Source organism: Furipterus horrens, unplaced genomic scaffold, assembly GCF_987537825.1.
Source record: "Furipterus horrens unplaced genomic scaffold, mFurHor1.1.pri manual_scaffold_5, whole genome shotgun sequence".
Classification (NCBI taxonomy): Eukaryota; Metazoa; Chordata; class Mammalia; order Chiroptera; family Furipteridae; genus Furipterus; species Furipterus horrens.
This window is the reverse complement of record NW_028327175.1, coordinates 120,447,149-120,467,593: the sequence shown is the minus strand read 5'-3', so window position 1 is coordinate 120,467,593 and position 20,445 is coordinate 120,447,149. Positions and strand designations below refer to the sequence as shown.

The following is a 20,445-nucleotide window of genomic DNA, read 5'->3' as shown; positions in this document are numbered from 1 at the left end:
CCATGCCACCTGGCCAGCCTTTGGCGGACTCTGACTCAGCTGCTGGAGACAGCATGGCCTGTCTTTGACCCCTGATCCAGTGTACCAAATTATATCCTTAACAATATCTTTTATTGATTTTGCAAGAGAAAAAAAATAGACATTTATTTTAGATTAGTGCCTGTACAGCCTTTCTTTCTTTTGAAATTGCATGGTGCATGCAATTATTATAAACATCAGCTGAGATTCCAGGAGCGAGGGCGCATGGTGTTTGTGCGATGTTCCCAACAAATCTGACCTGGGCCCCTGCCCCGGGTGGGAGTGGACAGTTGGCTCCCTTTAAGGCCACAGTTGTGGTTTTGGTCACTAAGAGCTGGTGTGATCAGCCCTCACTTCCCCAGATGTCAGCTGTCTTGGAGCTGAGGCCCTGGAGGAGCGCCACATCTGGGAGGTGTGCAGAGAAGCTCGGGTCTTGGAGGCTACAGAAATGATGGATCGTCTTGGGGAGAAACAATTCCTTATCTGCACATTGACCCCACGCTCCAAATGAGATGTGCATTTGCATAGCTGCCCGCGGAAGCGGCAAAGCTCATAAAGCATTTGCTGGGCTCTTGGTTGCATAGGAACGTACTTGGAGTACAGTAACGCGGCTGGGCTGGGCGCCAGCAGAACAACGGATTAATATTAGGAACGAGAAATTACCCACCACTGGGAAACCAATTAGGTCCCTGATCCGAGCTTGTTACATAGATGGAAATAGATGTATTCTGGGCTTTGCTCAGCTAGGGGTGCAAGGCACATTTCCAACTTGCTGGGAAGCTGCTGGAAGAGGGAGGAGTGGGGGCCTGGGCAGCGAGACCCTCACTGCCTGGCTCCAAGGGCATGGACGTCAGACATGGACACAAAGGGAGAACGCAGCATGGGAAGCTGCCTCCAGGGTGCAGCGGGGCTGCCTCTGTCCAGAGTTCAAGTGGAAGGGGAGTGGCTGAGGGCAGGGGAGTGGCAATGGTCCCGGGTCTCCCTTTCCTTTCGGCCACAGGGCCTCTAGGGTCTGAAGCTGCCCCCTCTGCTGGTCTTACCTGGGCCCGGCAGGCCCACAGAGCTGAGCGCCTGGCACGCCAGGGTGGGCCCGGGTCTACATGAGTGGGCGCAGCTCCCTTCCCTTCCTCAGCAGGACCCATGCCCTTGGCCAGCCCTGATTAGAGGACAGAGATGCCTGCAGAACCAGTTCCTCTGAGGGGATCTGTCCTTTTCAACTGGTCCTGGGTGGGAGCCAGGATGAGTGAGGGGCTTATAGCAGTTCTGGCAAGACATTTGGGGGTCCAGGGAAAAGTCCCACCATCTCAGGCAGCTCTGCTAGCCTCCAAATGAGGCAGGGATGTGTATGGGGGAGAGGGGGTGTTGGTGCCTCAGCGTGGGACCCTGAGGGTGGAACCCCCTTGAGTGCTAGAGGCCTGGTCCCATGCCCTGCTTGGCCACACTCCGGGCCGGGTGGGGGCCGCTCCAGCCCTTCCCCCTGTCTTGACCCAAGTCAGACCTGGTTCAGGGAACGCAGGACAGGGCCGAGTGGGTGCCAGCCCTTTTTTGCTGGATCTTATGGGAGAGGCAGCAAGCCAGGTGTCCGGGGCTCCCTGCAGAGCAGGGCGGGGGCCGCAGCACCCCTGCAGCAGCAGCCCTGCCTCCCCCGCCTGCAGCTCCTGCCTTTCCCAGGGCCGTCTCCCCTTCAAGCCCCTTCTCCCCAGAAGGCTCCCCCACACCACAGCTCTCTTCCAGCCCCAGGGTCTGGGCTGGCAGACCCTGAGGACTGAGGGGGACATGGTGCTGCATGGGGCCAGCGAGGAGCCCCAGGCTGGCTGAGATGCCCGACTCGATCCCCTTCACCGTCAGCACCGCCATCGCCTTGCTGTCTCCTCACTTATGCAGGTTTTGGGGCGTAAGGCTGTCAATGGAGAGCACAGAGGGGTGAGCATTGCTTGCCTCAACCCTGGAGGGCTGCCCACACCCTCAGGCTGAAATCTAGGCTGACTAGGTTTCCATCCAAGGCCCTCGGAGACCTGGCCCCCCTGCAGCCCCCAGCAGCCCCTGAGCCGGCACTCCTGCGCACTGGGCCCCCGGCCACCTGCAGCAGGCTCTGTGCTCCTCCCACCCCGCCCCCAGGCCTCTGCCCACACTGTGCCCTCTGCCTGGCCAAGCCCACGCATCTTTTAGGCTGCAGCTCAAATACCACCTCCTCACCCTCAACCTGTGTATCCTCTACCGGTTTGATGTGGCCTACAGCAACCCCCTTGATAATGTGCTTCTGTCCTTGACAGCCTTTCCCCTCTGTGACCGAAAGGCCTGGCTTCAAGGAAGCAGTGCTGGGCCCGAGGGGCCTGCAGGATGGCAGCAAGCTGCTCTGGGCTCTGCCTCCATCAGCCCCTCCTCAGCCCCCAGTCAGGCTCCTGGGTGGAGAAGCGGGGTCTGAGGGCAGGCAGGGCAAGAGAGGGTGTGTGCTGCTGCCAGCCCCCCTCTATTCAGCCCGGACTCCTGAGGGGTGCGCCAAGCAGTGAATGGAAGCTGACCTGGGTCGACGGCGCTTGGCTTCCTTTTCGAGCTGGTAATGATTTGGTTTTCGTTCATCATCTGGACGTCCTGGTCCTCCACCGGGTTGCTGCAGGGAGGGAATGACAGACATGCGATCAGGCGCCAGGCCGAGTGTCCCTGACTCCGTTCTCATTAGGGCTGGCGGGTAGGTCTGGGCAGCGCACCTGATGGTGGTGTGTTTCTCCTGGTGGCTGACGTCCATGTCCTTGGTGAAGAGGATGGTGTGGTAGGGCACTGTGGGCTCGCACGTGGGCAGGATGCCCCCAACCAGGTGGCCCACCATGGCCAGGATCCCATTGTACACGAGCAAGTCGTCCACCAGGAGCTGAACAAACACAGAGGAGGGCTTTGCGGTACGGCTGACGGCCCTTCTCCTCCTTCCCGCACGTGACCTTGGGCAAAGTGTGTCACTGCACAGAGCCTGACCGACTGTGCCTGGCCAGCATCCTGACTTTAGATCTTCACAGCCATCAGGCAGGCACATGTCATTAGCCTCGTGTCCCAGACGAGGAAGCTGAAGCTCCATGGGAGGAAATACTTTTAACCCCTGAGACAGAGCTGGGGAGCCTGGGGGACCTACTCTCCCCAGCCCAGAGTCACCCCCTGGCACGAGAACTCCCTAAATCAGCACGTTTTGAGAAGAAAAGGTGAAATAAAAGCCACATTTTGTTTTTTCAGGGTGATGATTCAAATCACTCAGAGGAGGTTTGAATTCACGGCTGGATGGCAAATTTCCCTGCATGGAGGATCAGGCACTTGTGTCTAAGGTTGCAACAGAGAGAAGTCAATCAAATTGCTACGAATGATAATTGCTAGGGGCCTAATTACCATTGAGCATAATTATCTCAAAAAACCCAGCTACTAAGTACTTACGCCAAACTCCTTCACCCCTCGATGGGGTGTTTTTGCGTAATTCCACAGTTTGATCATTGACACGGTGGTAGGCAGATCAAAAATCACGTAAACCCGGTTCACCTGTCAGGGAGAAGAACGAATTCAAACATGCATGTTTGCAAACAGAGGTTCTGGGTGGGGTGGGGGTGCCGGGCCCGGGCAGGGGCAAGCCCGCTGGGGGCCCGAGGCAGCGCCTGCCCGACTAGTCTGGCCTGAGCTGCTCAGGGCCGTGGTACTGGGGGTTCCCGCTGCCTTTCATCTCAAAGCCCATCTTGAGTCAGGTCACGTGTGGCTGCGTTTGCAACAAACAGCTGAACTGGCTCTTGGAGGGCCTGCTTTCTCGGGCCTGAAGTGGCCCCTATTTAAATACCCGTGGAGAACTGGGTGTGCCCTTCCCTTTCCCCAGAAACACAGTCTGGGGCAATGTGGACAGGTCTCAACTCTCAAGTCAAGGAGCACGGCCCCGGCAATCAGCACTGCTTTGACCGTTTGTCCGTTCCCCTAACCACAAATGAAAAGCGCAGCAGACAGGCCCTTGAAGGCACTGCTGGGTAATTTTCAGCACTCCTCTCTGAATCTCTGCCAGGGGAGTGTGGAGGGGATGGTCCAGATCAGGGACAGAATCAGCTAGTACAGCGGGACCCAGTGACCTCCCACCCTCCCTCCCCAACAAAGATGCTCTCCTGTTAGGGGGCTCTTTGCGAGATGGAATAAAGCGGCAAGCGTTCAGGATTGGCCGCAGGCTGCAGGCTGCCTGGCCCAGTTCTGCCCTTGTCCTCAGCCTGTGGCCACCCTCAGAGGACCCCAGTGAAGATGACAGCAAGCGCGGCTGGCCAGGCTCAAGACGGCAGCAGGCTGCCCTGGCATGGGGTCCACAGCGTTGTGGCCCCAGGTCGAAGAGCTGATAGATCCATGTGCTCCCCTTTGCAACGGAGGGGCTGGCCTCCACTCAAGGGAAGCTGATGGGCCAGGTGGGGAGCAATTTGGGGCAAGGGCCCTTGGAAAACATCCTTCACAGAACTGCTGATGCTGCCCCTTCCTGTGAGTGCTATGAGAGGAAAACGTACCCCCTTATCTTCCTGCCCAATTCCAAGGAGTGGAACAGGGGACACTTCGATGGTCACACGGATGCTGCAGACACCGCTACACATCACCACCCAGGCCCCTGCCCTGGGGCTGAGTGTCTAAGCCCACCTATCCCCTCTCCTGGCTTCTTCCCTCCCCCCTGCCACCCCAACCAGGTCCGGGCAGGCGAAGGCCCACCCCTAGGCTCTCCCCAGATGTTGGAGAAAAGCAGGACCACTGGCAGAGTCTGAGATTGGCGAAACGGAATCGGTTGTTTAGCAGAGATGACCGGGCAGACTTGGTGCCAGAGGGAGGGCATGACTGGGGGCCAGTGCCCAGTGACGCACGGAAGGAGCAGAAGGAGGGAACATGGAGAGGACCGGAGCTGGGAGGAAAAGGGCAGAGTGGGCTACAGAGAGGAGCGGAGGCGGAAGAGAACCAGGTAACGATGTCCGGGGACGGGTGGGTGTCCCGCCCCGCGCGGGCCTGTTGCACTGGGGCTGCTGGCTTCCAAGCCCCACGCGGCCCTTTGTCTCCCTAGTGTTAGAACAACCGCCTTCCCCCTCAGCAAAGATAAAGCACTGCTGGCCCAGAGAAGCCGGCCCCCTTACATGTGTGGGCCCACACCTAAGCCTTCCTGAAGGTTCCGAGCATTTTGACTTGCTCCAGAGCAGCTCGGCCAGGGAGAAAGTCGTGCCACTCAGCCCAGGCACAGAAAGTCTTCCAGTCCACCCCAGGGGTGAGAGCCTCCGGAAACCCACCAGGCCAGGCAGGATGGGAGCCAGCCACATGTGCCTGCCGTCACGGGTGTCATTCACTTGGTCAATGAGCTTGTCAGGGGTCCGGACGTCCCCACTCACGCCCTCCAGGGAGTTCATGCTGTCAGGGAAGGCAGCAATGTCTGAGGAGGCATCTAAGCTGTCATAACTCAAGGCAGTGTGCTCGGCACCGCGCCCCACCCCTGTGGCTGCCAGCCTCCGTCACACTGCCCGGGGCTCAGGGGACTGTGGGGCCGGTGGGGGCTGGCAGGCCGAACAGCCATCTGCTGCTATGGCAGCCTGAGGAGTGACAACCAAGTTAGACAGGTTCTGGGGAAAATGAGAGCACAGGCTGAGGCTGCATGTGAGGACGGTGGCCAGTCCCAGGGCCAGGGGAGGCACCCACACAGAGAGATGCTGAAAAAGAGTTTCTTGGAACTCTTAGAGGCAGGGGCAAAATATGTTGCTGCTACTTTGGAGAGAGGAGGGCAAACTCTGCAAAGGGTTTCTTTCACAAGGGGACAGGGTCATGGCTGGATTCTGCCTTTGCCAAGACTGGAAGGACTGGAGGGGCCTGCCCCAGCTACAGTTACTCCCTGACAGGCATTAACACGAGGCTAGAGAACCCAACTCCAGTTCTGGTTCTGCCATTCTGACCTGAGACCTTGGGCAAGTCACAGGATGTCTCTGGGCCTGGCTCCTCATCTATAAAATGGGTATAAAAATCCCTATGTCCAAGAACTCATGGGAAGATGTCAAAGGACCCTGCATACAAGCTCTCTTGGTAAAACCATGGAGCCTTATACAGCTAGGGAACCAATGAAAATGATTAAAACCACCAAGAATCATTTACTACAGGTGAGGAGGATGCTGTCACCAGGGGACAGCAGAAAAGTGGGGACCCCAAAGAGAAGCAAGGCAGGTTTGGGGTTTGACCTGCTTCGGCAGCTCCCTAACTATTGTGTCAGGATCACAGATCAAGAACCTAGAGGGGTCACCCGGGCTGGTGTCGCTCAGTGGGTTGAACACCAGCCTGTGAACCGAAAGGTCACCTGTTTGATTCCCAGTCAGGGCACATGCCTGGGTTGCAGGCCAGGTCCTGGGTTGGGGACTTGTGAGAGGCAACTAATTGATGTTTCTCTCCCTCTATTTCTCCCTCCCTTCCTCACTCTCTAAAAAAGGTGAATAAAATCTTTAAGAAAAGAGCCCAGAGGGGTCAGACAGGTTGCATCAAAGACAGGCATGGTGCCCTGGCTGGTGTGGCTCAGTGGATCGAGTGCCAGCCTGCAAACAGGATGGTCACAGGTTCGATTCCCAGTTAGGGTAGATGCCTGGGTTGTGGGCCAGGTTCCCAGCTGGGGGTGTGTGAGAGGCAACCCATCGATGCTCACACATGTTTCTCCCTTCCCCTCTTTCTAAAAAGTAAATAAAATCTTTTTTAAAAACAGAGAAGCATGGTAGCTCAGTGTCAAGAGCATGGTCTCTGGAGTCTACCACTCACTGGCTGTGTGACCTTGGGCAAGTTACTCAACCTCTCTGTGTCTCAATTCCTCATCTGTAAATGGAGATAACAGCAGCACTCAATTCACAAGATTGTTATGAGGGCAAATGAGGTACCATGTGACAAGTCCTGATCATAAACGAAAGGTTCCATGGTCAATAAATTCAGGACACATTGAGTTGAACACACTGTGATAGATTGCTCCCTACAGTCCTTGCCAAAGCCTTTAGAATTCCAAAGGGCCCGTGTTCTCCAAGGGGGGCCATACATGGTAGCCTCTCCCAGTTCCCTAGACCACAGGATTCCTTGTTTTGTGGATCTCCTGTTCTGGAGTTTTGTTGGGCATGGCTGGGAGCTGCTTTGCCCAACCCCAAGGGTCAGCATCTGACTTTAGGCAGAGCCCACTGGCATTTTAAATCCCAGGTATGGTTCCTATAGGGACATTTCCCTCTATGTTCAAAACTTCTGCTCCTCCCTCTGCCCCTCATGCTTCCCGCAGGCTGGGTGGATCCCCTTCTGCCCTGAAAGGATACTGTTTTCTGACAGAGGGATTTTTTCTCCCCGCTCGTCATACAGCTCTAGGCCGGTAAGACCGATGTAATAGGGGTCACCCCAGCTGGTCAGGAGCTGAAACTGAAAAATGACTAGGACATGCTATTAAGGAAAAACAGGCATAATTTCCTGAGAACAAAGTAAAACAGTGACAAAGATAACACAGGATATAATTTGGGGGTTTATATAGATGAACAAGAGCAAAAAATGATTTTTCTCTTACTGAGACTGAATCCTCTTCAAAATATAATGTGGCATCAGATTTTAATTTAAACTGTGTGTGTGTGTGTTTTAAGAATGCAAAACCTTTTTCCAGGCCCCAGGAGACAGGAGGACAGGAGGGGACAGTGCTCTCCAGGGAGCTGGAAGAACGGGGACACATTTGTGTCACAAACTCATTACATGGTGCTGAACAAATTGACCAGGACTCAAAAAGACATGTCTCATGCTTCAGTTTCCCTGATTGTAAAATGACAAGAACAGAAAACCTGTTCCATCCTTCATCCACTTCAAGTATGTGGCTGTTGCAGGGGGAGGGGGGCACATGAGCTTTAATAGCATCAAGGGGGATGGGCTGTGGCAGCGTGATCCACCATCGCACAGCCAGGCATAAAGCCCTTCCCAGCACGTCCACCACTCGCTCCCAGCATCCCCAGAAGCAGGCAGGGCAAGACGCCTGAGAAGTGGCAGGGCAGCTCCTGGGGGGATATCAGAGCCAGAGGCAGTTCTGCCAGATCAGGCTAGTGAGAGACCCAGGCTGCCTTTGTTCACTGACCCGGGCCTGTCCCTTCCCAGCTATGGGGGGGGGGGGCAGTTAGTTAGCCTCCGTTTGCCTCAGTTTTCCCAGCTGTGAAATGGGGATGCTAGCAGTACCCACCACATGGGGCTAATACGTGAGCTCCTGCAGGCAACCCACAGTAGAGGCACAGTAAATTTGAGCTCCTGTTCCTTGTGTCTTCAGCTCCTCCCCACCTGGGCCCAAGGAGAGCCCCCAATCTAGTCCCTAGGGTCAGTTCCAGCTTCTCTGGTGCCTCCCAGCTGGAGTCCTTGGTGCTGCCTCCTGTAACCTCAGCCCACTAGGGGGATAGGACCTGGATCTCCTGTGCCGCCCCCGTCCCAGCAGCACCCAGTGGGCCTGAGCACCAGGGAGCGCTCCCGTCCTCTCCTAGGTTTCCCTGCATGGTGGTCCGGCTGCCTTGCCTGAGGCCTGCCTGAAACCCTGGCTGGGAGCTGAGGCCCAGATCCCACCTCGGGCCTGCGAGGCGGCCACAAGGGCCTTGCCCGTTCTCTGGGGCCAAGGGTGTGGCCAAGGGTGTGTGGAAGCGGTGGAGGAAGGATACAGCCACAGGGCATCAGCGGTGCCTCGTAGTCCATGCTCGCCTGCTCCAGGCTTTTTGTGTTGAACCTAAAAAAAACAAAAGAGCACCAGTAAGCAGAACACAACTGCTTGAATGGGCGGTCAGCTACTCCCTGTGCAATACACTCTGAGGACACACGGCGGTGTAACATTCCCAGGCAGGCAATACGGGGAAGACAGCAGGAGCTCCTGCAGGCGTGGAGATCCCACTCTACCGGGGAGGCTCAGTCACGGCCAACTCGGGCACAGGACCTGACAGATACGAGCTCTTCTATGCCTCGTAACCACCTGGTAGGCCGTACAGCACTCTTATCTCCCCAGGTTGTGAATGAGGAAAGTGGAGCGCAGACCAGTGAAATCACTCGCTCAAGGTCACACAGCTAGTTGGAGGCAGAACTGCGACATGATCTGAGGTTGTCCAGCTCCAGAGCTCTCTTAACCAGCCCACTCTATTGCCCCTTCATGAACAAGCGAAGTCCGTGTTCTGCTGAGAGCTGAGCGAGACACATGGTGGGCAACAGGGCGGCATGCCAGGCGTGGCCGGGAAAGCGACCTCTGAGCTGTGGGGAAGGCGCTGCAGGAAGGCACAGGAGCAACGAGAGCAAAGGCCCCTGGGTGGGAAGGGGTTGTTGTTTGCCACAGAAAGCAGCCAGAGGGGCTGGCATGTGGGACTGGGTGGGAGCAGGGCAGAAAGAGGGGGCTGGAAGGTGGGGAGCGGCCTGAAGGCTTTGGCTTCCTGATCCTGAGCAAGTGATTTCAGTAGCTGGGGCCTCGGTTGCCACGTCTGGAAAAAGGGCACAGCAATCCCTATCTGAATGAATATAAAGCACCTGGAACAGAGCAGGTGCTTTGGAGGGAGAGCTCTCTCCTCCATACTCCTCCCCACAGGCTTCTGTCCCAGGTCTGCAGCCAGTGCCCTCCTGCCCTGGCCCACTTCCCGTCCATCTCAAGGGCAATGTTATAATTAAGTGATTGCACCCAGTGACCAGCCCAAGAGGTGATCCCAGCTACAGCGGAAGGAAACTCATTTTGTTTTGAGAACTTGGCCTCTGGCATTTGGACATCAAGGGGTTTAAATGAATGACCTTAATGTGACATTTACAAATTGTTATGAACTTCATGCAGCTGAGAATGGGGCCAAGAAACCCCAGTGAATCCATGAAATGTTAGGCCCTATTTTTCTCTTTGCATCTTTCTAAGTCAGGAACATAGAAACAGGAGAAGGAAGGCCCTTCCCTGAACCAGCCAGTGGGCATTTCTGGAATCAGGCAGCTGGGGTCCTCTCTTCCCAGCAGGACGCATAATGAAGCATTTAAAATCTCAAGCACTCCAGACTGTGAGAATCCCAAACACCCAGATAAGGTGGGTACTTGCCACAGGCTTCTGGAGAGGCTTGGCCGAGCTTTAGAAAAAGCCAAGTTGAAAAGCAATGCCTTTGATCACCATTTCAAAATGCTTTAGGTGGACACTTCAGAGCAGGTGCAGAGCTTGTGTCCAGAACAGGGAGGGACGTGCGTGGGGGTGCTCCCTCACCTCTGGGCCGGCTGGGGCAGGAGTCGAGCTTGTACGTAGTCCACAAAGAGGATTTCTTGAGCAAAATCAAAGTGGCAGTTGCCTGGCCCCTTCCGGATGAGAAAGCCCTCTGGAGGGGAGACGCACAGGCCGTCGAGGGAGACATGCACGATTTTGGCCTAGCAAACAAAAGAAAAAACATGCCTGAAGAGAGAAGCCAGTGTGGAGGATGGCAGTGTGTGCCGATATGGCTGGTGCTGCAGGCAGCTGGCATGTATGACAGAGCCTTCACAGACCCTCAGCCTTCCTCCCAGACCAGAACCACCTGCCCAGGACCACTTTCCAGTGTCATCCCTACTCTGTGCCAGGCACCGTGCTGGGTCTGGGCTGATAGCAGGAGACAAGGCAGGTAAGGCCCCAGCCACAGTGAATACATACAGTTTCCAGTCCACTAAGTCAGTGGCCTGAGGTGATACCGCGTGGTAGCCAGGGGCATGAACTCAGGTACTCTGACATCCATTAGTGGTAGCTGTGCAAGTTACTGACCCTTCCCACGCCTCAGTGTCCTTATCTGCTGATAAATGGGCTCAAAAATGAGTTAACTTATGTCAAGCATCCAGAACAGACAGTGCCTGGCACAAAATACGCACTGCCCTGCTTCTCCCCTAAGCCCTGGCTCATACACCACCACCGGTCCTGGTACTGCCGTTCCTCCTCTCTGCTCGTCCTTGAGGGCACATGCTTCCTAGCAGTGGCCTTGGTGGTTTGTGGGTCTCCTTTGGTGGCAGAGACCCCAGCTGGACCATCTCTCTACCTGCCTCAGGGCCTGACACACAATGGTTGCTTCCTAAGAGCTTGCTGAATGGAGTAGATTTGAGCCAACAGGCCCTCCTGTTCTAGGCCAGCTTTCGCCAGCCAGATGGCCAGGATCTCACAGTAAATCGCAAAGCCTTAATGGCAGGGTGTGAGGTGGCTCAGCCAGCACCCTCTCTCCAGCCACACGTTTCAGAATCAAGGCTCCTTGGCACTTCACCCACCTTCGTGGTTAGCAGTATGAGCCCAGTTGCTGGCCAACCAGGTGGAATTTCACCTCGGGAAGATGCAGAGGCTCCTCCGTGCAGAGAGGAGGGGGCCAGCCCTGGGTCTCGTGAGTGACTCCTGTGCTCCTCTGCATTCAGGGAGCCCCCACCGTGTCACTCAGTCAGCCACAGGGCACATGAGCCTGAAGACTATAGGGTCATTGGCTTCAGGTGTGGCTGGAGATGGGGGCCCAAATACTGTCATTATCTCTCCACTCTGCTTGCTTCAAACCTAATTCCCACCCTGACCCCAGGGCTGGACCTGTGACCCTGGCCCGGCCAAACAGAATGCTAACCCACTGGTCACATGACTGATTCAGCCTGATGGGACTCAGCCAGAATGAGGAGCATGACTCCTGGGTGTCGCTGGTGCACCTCAGAAGAGGAGTTCTCTCTTCTGCTGGACTTGGAGCTCACACAAGCCTAGAGCTGCCAAGTGCCCCTTGTGGAGCAAGCCACCCGAAAGTGAAGCTGGCAACAGAGCAAAGCAGAGGCCCAGGAAGCAAGTCCCTGGCCCCAGGGCTCCCATCTCCTCCAGGAAGTGTCCCCTGACTTCCCCCAGCCACTGTTCATTCCCTCAGGTGTCTTTTATTATCACTTCCATCTAATAGCTAAGCAAACTCAAGTTCAGAGAGGTTAAGCAATTTGCCCACGGACACAGGAAGGATTTGATGTCCCGTCTACAGGAGTGTAAGGCCTGGCTCCAACCACAAGCGGGGCGCCCAATAGGGCCATGGGGGCAGCCATCAGATTTGCTGTCTTGGGGCACAGATTCCACCACACTGGGCTCCAGGACCTGCCCTCGCCCCTTGGGCCCATCTCCCACACCCCACAGTGGCCACTTGGCACTGGCACCAATGATGGAGGGGGCCACGCCCGGGAAGTTGGGGCTCTGGGCCCAGCGTTTCAGAACATGAATCAAGGTCACAGAAGGTCAGCTGAAGAGACCGATTCACTCAAGAGAAGGTAGAGACCCAGAGACATGAGTTGAAGCATAAAGTTTTTGTTTTTTTTTAACATCAATATACCAGACTTTTTAAAAGTGCTGAACCTGAAAGCGCACTTCCACAGACAGAGCGGCCTGGAAAGGGTCTGGAGCTGCTGCGCAGGGGCAGTGCCCGGTGGCCTGGGGGCTGCCGCCCTCTGTGTAAACCACGAGCCCTGCAGAAGAAGTCTGTGGCACACTTCCATGTGGCGAAGGGTGATGGCCACCCTCCCGAGGCAGGTACTACCCTCCTCATCATTTTGCAACTGGGGGTCAGGGAAAGCAGGCCGTTCTCCAGAGGTCACACAGCTGGCAAGGACTGGCGCAGAGATTCAGACGCAGGGCCCTGTGACTTCAGCGCTGACTGCGTTGCTGTGTTTCAGGTGACCTTATCGTCATCACATCCATGTAGCGGAAGGAGACAAGTGTTTTACAGTTCGTAGTCACACAGGTCAGACACCCATGAAAAGGGGCACTTCTGCTGCTTTTTTCCACATTCCCACAGAAGCGCCTGCTTTTTCACACCCAGCTGGAGAAGAACAGAGTGTGGGACGTGGGTCTCGAAGCCCTGCAAGCCTGAACGAGGGCTCTAGCTCTGCGACCCTGGGCGAGTGACTGGACCTTTCTGAACCTCACTTTTTGATACCCTGAAAGATGAGGGCAATAGCAGCTGCCTCCCAGGGTTTGGGACGATGGCCCGATAAAAGGGTGAATTCCTGAGAAGCTCATAGCCCAGGGCCTGGCGCCGAAGCGCTCAGAGGACAGTAGGGTAGCAACTGATCACCACGAGTTGAGGGCTGGGCCTGAGGACCCCAGAACCCCCAGAGGAGATGAGGTGCTGCAATTTCCCGCTTCTTCCTGGGCTCTTTAGCCTGCGTGTGCTGTTTGCAGGAGAAGGAGACAGCAGCACGCTCTCCGCCTGACTGTAACCCCCACCGCCATTTGGAAAGTTCTGGAGGATTTATGCTCCTCTCTGGCAGCCACACTAGCCATTCATCAAGGCCCTGTTTCCTTGACAGTGGGCTGAGCGCAGCCACTGTGTTCACCCTTACCCCTCGATAGGTGTCCTCGGGAGACTTATTGTAGTTCCAGAAGCGCAGGCCCGCGATGCTTTCGGCTCTGTCGAAGCAGATCGTGACCACATGGTCCAGCCCCGGCGAGAAGGGAATCAGCCACATGTGCTCGTCCTCCATCGTGATGTTGGCCCCATCGATTAACCTGCACACAGCGGGGAAGGAGCCGTGAGGGGTGGGCGGCCCGTCCCTGGGGAGAGCACAGCATCCACTCATCTTTCACTACAGCCCCTGCCCAGCAGGAGCCTGGCTGGCTGGGGGTGAATTAAGGGAGGTGAGACTAATTAAAGCAACAGCAAGGGCCCACCTCTCATCTGTGAAATGAGACAAAATTAAACAGGAAGAAAAAGAACAGCTTGTCCTGTTCGAGGTGCGGCGAAGCAATCATTCACATGTTTTTTTTTAATGGGGGAGATGTGTCATTTTACAGGACGCTTTAACCCAGTGAGCCCATTTCTAGAAATTTTCCCCTAAGGAAAATCTAGTCAACATGTTGGAAAGGTGATCTGCACCAAGATATTCATTATGGTAATACTATTTACACCAGAAAAAAAAGATAACCTAAGAGGTCTCAAAGTAAGGGGAAGGTAAAGTCAATCCAGACATCTGTTAAAATGACTGTCAGGGGAGGACGCAGTAACATGGGAAAGTCAGGGGCCCTCATCCTAACACTGTACAATGAGGACAAGGACCAGGAGAGATTGTGCAAGAGTAAAAATTATAGTGTGTCAGAGGGAATGGGAGGCAGATATTTTCTCTATTTTCCAGACTCTCTATAAAATGCTGTATTGACTCTGTTGATACATTCTGAAAGAATTCCATCCCTTTGTTGTGCTGGGGGAGAGATTCTAAAGTGCCAGAGTGAACCTGGCAGCTCCTGGTGTGGGACAAGTCCAAGGGGGGCAGGTGGCTGTAGGAGCTGGGACCACACAGCTTGGGCATGTCAGGGAGCGTCCCATGTGAGCAGGGACCCTCAGCACCCGCGTGTGCTTCTCGGCCGCTGCTCTGAACCTGGCGTCTTGCTCACATCACACTTCCATCCAGCCAGTTTCTGGTTCTCCTGCTCAGGACATCCTGCCGCATCCTCCTCAACTCTGCCCATGCACGTCCCCAAAGCCACTGCTGCTGACTTCGCTGGACCGCCGAGCACACCTTAGCGCAGACCCCAGCCCTCATCCTGTGGCTCTAGCCCATGTGTCTGGCATTGCCACTGAGAGCCTGGGGACAGGGGCCTTACTCTCACCTCTTGGACAACACCCTTCCCTGTCCCTCCCATTTCCCTGGTGACATTGAAGCCACTGCACTGGGAGAAACTCCGGCTGCTGCCATGTTTTCTGTTTTTTAAAATAACTTTATTTTTTCCTTTTATATTTAAAATTTTTATATTTGGAATAAATCTTATAATTTAACTGTTCATCCAAGGAGGTAATGTTTCTTTTTATTTTCTTTAAAAGGTTGTTATTAAACTGATGGATGATGTGTCTTATAATTGCTGGCATCTTAAAACTGAGGAAATTCAGCAATTTAACACTCGGCTGTTTGTAGAATGAAGTTGGCTGAAGACTGCCACTAGAGAACCTTCTATTTCCTTCCAAAAGCAATTACCTCTCTTTCCTAGAACTATAGCTGCCTCCACAGCAAAACTGCTTCCCAGTCCTGACAGGAGAGAGAACTGTTGAAGTGTTTATAGCTGACAGGTGAAGGAAGGTCCCAACAGACATCCTCAAGAATATCCAAATGATACTTCTTACTTGGTCCATGAAAAAGCCGTGAAACAATGACCAACCCAATAGCAATGAGCCTCCCTAGTGGCTAGATTATGGTCTCTAAACACCATTTCCCACTAGAAGCAACCTGGGCTTCATGGAGAAATGGCTGAGTCCATGTCTGGGACAAGAAATACACAAGATGTATACTTGAAACTTATATAATAAAAGAATTAAAAAAAAGAAATATATAAAATGAGCCTGGGATATCTTGTCATGTCAGAGAGGAAGGAAGCTGTCAGAGACTATTTCAGGAGCTCCCAAGTGTCTAAGAGCAACAGTTAGAGCATCAATAGGATAAAAAGTGCAATAGATTGAAACCCTTAAAACACAGTATATTTAAATCCATGACTACAATAGTCAAAAATAACCAAACATTTTAAAGGATGCTGGAGAAACAATTTGTTATTTTGAAAACTGAAAAATAAAAGGAAGAAATCAAGCCTTATTTATTTATTTATTTAATAAAGGAGTTGGGTCTTTTACGGTTATGTAGTCTATCTGACTCCTTTTTATTTATTTTATTTATTTATTATTCTTACCTGAGAACATGCTTATTGATTTTAGAGAGTGGGGAAGGAAGGAAGAGACAGAGGGAGAGAAACATTAACTGGTTGCCTTTCACATGTGCCCTGACTAGGGACTGAACCTGCAACCTACACATGTGCCCTGACCCGGAATCAAACCTGTAAACTTTCCATTTATGGGACGATGTTCCAGTCAACTGAGCCACATCAGCCAGGGCAAGAAACCAAGCGTTTAGATGGCCTTTCCTGTTTAAGTTATATCTCAGAGTAACCAAATAATTGAGGGAAAATTTCTCTTCATTGATGACAAAAAGAATGGTAGGATAAGGGTATTGCCGGTTTGCAACCCCTAATAAATTAATTGATCTAGCCATTGAGCTTTGGTCACCAACATCACTCGGGCTCCGAGTCTAAGTGCGCAGGAGTGTGACTTACCAAAATGCAGAGCACAGAGTGGTCCCTGGGTAGGCAATGACAGCAGGACCTGAGGGTCACGGTTAAGGGGTACCTTATAGGAGCAGTGAGGGGTCTACCAGTGACCCCACACATGCTCTGGGCCAGCCAGGGGTACAGCTGTGATGTAGCAATCCTCTTCCCACCTTCCAGCTGTGGGATCTATTGTCCCAATTCCACTGATAAGGAAACCAAGGCAGGAGAAGGCAGTAACTTAGTGGGGAGCTCATGGGCATCGTCTCCCATGATGTGCGTTCTAACCATGACTCTGCTGCTCAGCTAGTCTGACTGACCTCTGGCCAGTTTTCAGCCTCTGTCTACCTCAGTTTACACGGGCACCCAGCAATCACATTATTAAATGGATGAATATCTGTAACCTGCTTAGCATAGCCCAGCATGTGGCCTTTAACAATTACTCAAAAAAAAAAAAAGGCAACTATAATTTCAGTTATTATTATTATCATTACTATTATTATTGAAGAGGTTAATAAACTTACTAGCTGTCAAGGGACAGACCCAGGATTGGAACTCTCATCCCTCTGACTCCCCTAGACTCTCTTATTCACATGCGTAGGCAACGCCAGGCAAGGCAGCTGTCCTGAGGGGGGGACGGTGCTGCTCTGCAGATTATGGGACCCCATGGATTGATGCTGTATTTCAGGCTTGTCCTTTTATTGACTTAACCCAACCTGGGCTTATGGAATCTGACGAATGCAGAGGAAGTGTGGAGACCTCCTCAGCAATACCTTTAATCTCAAGGAGAAGCCTTTCTGTCCTTGAGAGGCGAGGTTGCTCATGTTTAAACTCAGAGCATCCCTGCAAAAGCTTACTGAACGGCTACTGTACTCCAGGCCCAAAGCTAAGCATGGTGGAGAAGACATAAAGCACAGCTCTGTCTGAAAGCAGGGGAACCCAGCTTTGAACTCTGCCTACCTCTTCCAGCTGTGTGGTCTTGGGAGGGTCACCTCCCTTTCTGAGCCTTGGCTTCCCTTGACTATAAAATGGGATGCACAGACCTGGTGGGGTGGCTGGGAGAAGGTGGAATGGGGGTTGCTATTTGGTGTTTGACTCGGAAGTCTGAGAGGCAGAACAGTTCCCCGCACCCCTGCTGTCATGGGAGTTGAGCTCCTTACAGACACCTACTTGTCCAGGGTCCGGGAGTCATCCGTGTACTCGGGGAGGTCATTTAAGTCTCTGGGGGATGCGGAGATCTGGGGCAGGTTGATGGGCAGTGCCTGGCCGTCCTTGCCCACCACTTCCAGGCCTGTGAGTCCCAGGTAGTGCAGGTCCCCCCAGGAGGCAGTGAAATTCAGCCGAAGGCCTGCAACAAGAAGAAAAGTGGCCCCTGAACATCTGAGGTTCTAGACAAGGTATCCAAGATGGAGACAAGAAGAGGAGGGACTTTAGCATCTGCATTCAGCCAGCTTGAAACCCAGACACAATGAATGCCTCAGGCTGGGCTCTGCACCTTTCCTCTGCCGGCCCTTGGGCCTGGGACACTGCTGATGTTTAGGGATAAATGGACCAGCGTTGCTTAAACCTGCACACAGCACTGGATCCTTTCTCTACCTATGGATCATGTCACCCACCTGACGTTTAACATCCTACAGTGGCTCCCTATCATCCTTCTGCTTGCCATAGTGCCAAGGTAACTCTGAGCATCTTGGGGTCAGATGAAAAACACATGTTACCAGCATGGTACTGGGCACACGACAGCTTCTCACCACACTGGCAGCATGCGAAATGGCCAAAAATTCCTCCAAGCCAGTCCCTGTCTCTTTGCAATGTGACTTTGCTGCTTCTCCCATGCAGAAGTGAAGTCTTTTCCTCCACTCCTTGAACTGGGCCAGTGCGGTTTGCTTTGGCCATGGGACAGAAGCAAAGATGCTGCAAGCAGAGGCTGCAAGTGCATGTGCCCTGGGGCTTGTCCTCTAGTCCACACTGGGGGTCTTGCCACATGAATGAGACAGGTGAGCCTGTGACCCCATCACATTGGCCAACAGCCTCCCAACCACCAGACATGAAGACATCATAGATCATTCAGCTGCCAGCCCACCTGCCAGCTGACCAGACCATGATCAGGCTCAGCAGAGTCAGTAACCCAGCTCAGGTGAGAAATGCCCAGCCAAACCATGGAATTACGAGCCAATCATGAATGGTGGCTGTGTTAAGCCACTAAAGTGTGGGTTAGTTTGATCAGCAAAAGCTAACTGATGCACTTCTCATCATGAGTCTGTGACCAAATCTCATCTCTGGGAGACTTCTGGTCAAGATGGCAGCATAGGTAAACACAGTTCACCTCCTTGCACAACCACATCAAAATTACAACTAAAATATAGAACAACCATCACCCAAAACTGTCAGAAATCAAGCTGCATGGAAGTCTGACAACTACGAAATTAAAGAAACCACATCCATCCAGACTGGTAGGAGAGGGGCAGATGTGGAACTAGCTGGTCCCCAACCCACGATGGTGGATAGAAATTTGGGAGGGATATCTCAGGATCAAGAAGTCCCAGTCCCACACCAGGCCACCCAGCCCAGGGTTCCAGTGCCAGAAAGGCAAGTCCCCACAACTTCTGGCTGCAAAAACCAGTGGGGATTGAGTCGGTAGAAGAAACTGCTATAGTCCCAACCAGTTCCTCTTAAAGAACCCACATATGGACTTACTCTGCCTCACTCCCTCTGAGCTCCAGCACTGGGGTAGCAGTTTAAAAGACACCAGTGGCATATAGGGAGGAACCTAAGTGTCTGGCATCAAGGTGAGAGCTGGGGGACAGCTTTCTTCCAGAAAAAAAGGAGGACAGAGGCCACTTTCCCTTTTCTGAACCTTCCCCTGACAGAGACACAGAGCCGGCAGGTGGGTGCCATATCTGAGACTCCATCACCCTGGCTAACGCTGTTGGCGGTGCCCTGGAAATACCCTGAGACTCTATCCCACCCCACTTATGGGCCCTCTCAATCTGTTAACAGTGACTTTTCCATATAAATGGATGCTTTTGGCTCATGCTTCACAACTCCCTAAATCCTATCAAACAAGCAACCACTGGCCTAAGTGAGTCCCCAGCCCCCATACCCCTTGCTAAGTGGCCCCAGGCTCAGCACTAGCAGCATCCAGCCTAGATTCACAGCCTGGGAATCTCCAAGCCCAGCACATGTATCAGCCATCTCAGATTGCTTTATAGCTCAGGCAGGGTAGCCCCAGACAGAACACAGGTGGGGGCTGACCTTGGCCTGTACCACCTGGGAAAGCCCAGAGCCTGTGCACCTAGTGGACAGCTACAGACCATGTCCGAGCACCACCACCCTGCCCCTGCACAGCTGATCCTCCACAGAGGTCAGAGGCTTGTGGTCAGTGATCACAGCCAGTCCTTGCAAGTGACTGGCCTGGGTAAGTTCCTCCCATTGACCTGCCAACAGCAACCATGGATCAACTACAAGAGGAGGGTGTACTCAGCCCACACGAAGGCCACACCTTGAGTACCCAGCTTGGGTGATAGGGGAAGCTGTGCCACTGGACCCTACAGGACGGCTACTACAATAGGCCACACTACCAAGACAGGGAGTCATAGCAGCTCTACCTAATACATGGACACAAACACGGGGAGGCTGCCAAAATAAGGAGACAAAGAAATATGTCCCAAATGAAAGAACAGATGAAAACTCCTAAAAAAGAACTAAATGAAATGGAGATAAGCAATCTAACAAATGCCAAGTTCAAAACACTGGTTGGAAGGATACTCAAGGAACTTAGTGAGGACCTCAACAACATTAAAAAGATCCAGTCAGAAATGAAGAATACACTAATTGAAATAAAGAACAATTTACAGGGAAACAATAGGAGAGTGGATGAAGCTGAGAATCACATCAATGATATGGAACATAAGGAAGCAAAAAACAACCAATCAGAACAAGAAGAAGAAGAAAAAATGAGGGTAGTATACGCAGCTCTTAGGACAACTTCAAGAGGTCCAACGTTTGCTTCATAGGGGTGCTAGAAGGAGAAGAGAAAGAGCAAGAAATTCGAAATCTATTTGAAAAAATAATGAAAGAAAACTTCCCTAATTTGGTGATGGAAATACACATGCAAGTCCAGGAAGCACAGAGTCCCAAATAAGATGAGTGCAGAGAGGCCCACTCCAAGACACATCATAATTAAAATGCCAAAGGTTCAAGATAAAGAGAGAATTTTAAAAGCAGCAAGAGAAAAGAAGAGTTACCTACAGGGAAGTTTCCATGAGACTGTCAGCTGATTTCTCAAAAGAAACTTTGCAGGCTACAAGGGATTGGCAAGAAATAGTCAAAGTCATGAAAAGCAGGGACCTATGGCCAAGATTACTCTACCCAGCAAAGATATCATT

General features: G+C 53.0%; 1 protein-coding gene across 2 annotated transcripts in view; it reads right to left on the bottom strand.

The window, feature by feature from the left end:
• The window catches only part of KATNIP (katanin interacting protein), a 190,297-nt gene continuing 169,852 nt past the window's right edge, over positions 1–20,445 (bottom strand). The window contains exons 21-30 of one of the 2 annotated variants that reach the window (XM_090277423.1): positions 17,228–17,405; positions 13,318–13,483; positions 10,223–10,380; positions 8,673–8,737; positions 7,314–7,424; positions 5,283–5,422; positions 3,436–3,537; positions 2,727–2,887; positions 2,541–2,629; positions 1–1,918 (exon numbers count right to left, since the gene is read on the bottom strand). In XM_090277423.1, coding sequence (XP_090133549.1) covers positions 1,863–1,918; positions 2,541–2,629; positions 2,727–2,887; positions 3,436–3,537; positions 5,283–5,422; positions 7,314–7,424; positions 8,673–8,737; positions 10,223–10,380; positions 13,318–13,483; positions 17,228–17,405 — 1,226 coding nt within the window. In that variant the 3' untranslated portion in view covers positions 1–1,862. The other variant, XM_090277422.1, reaches the window with a different exon arrangement.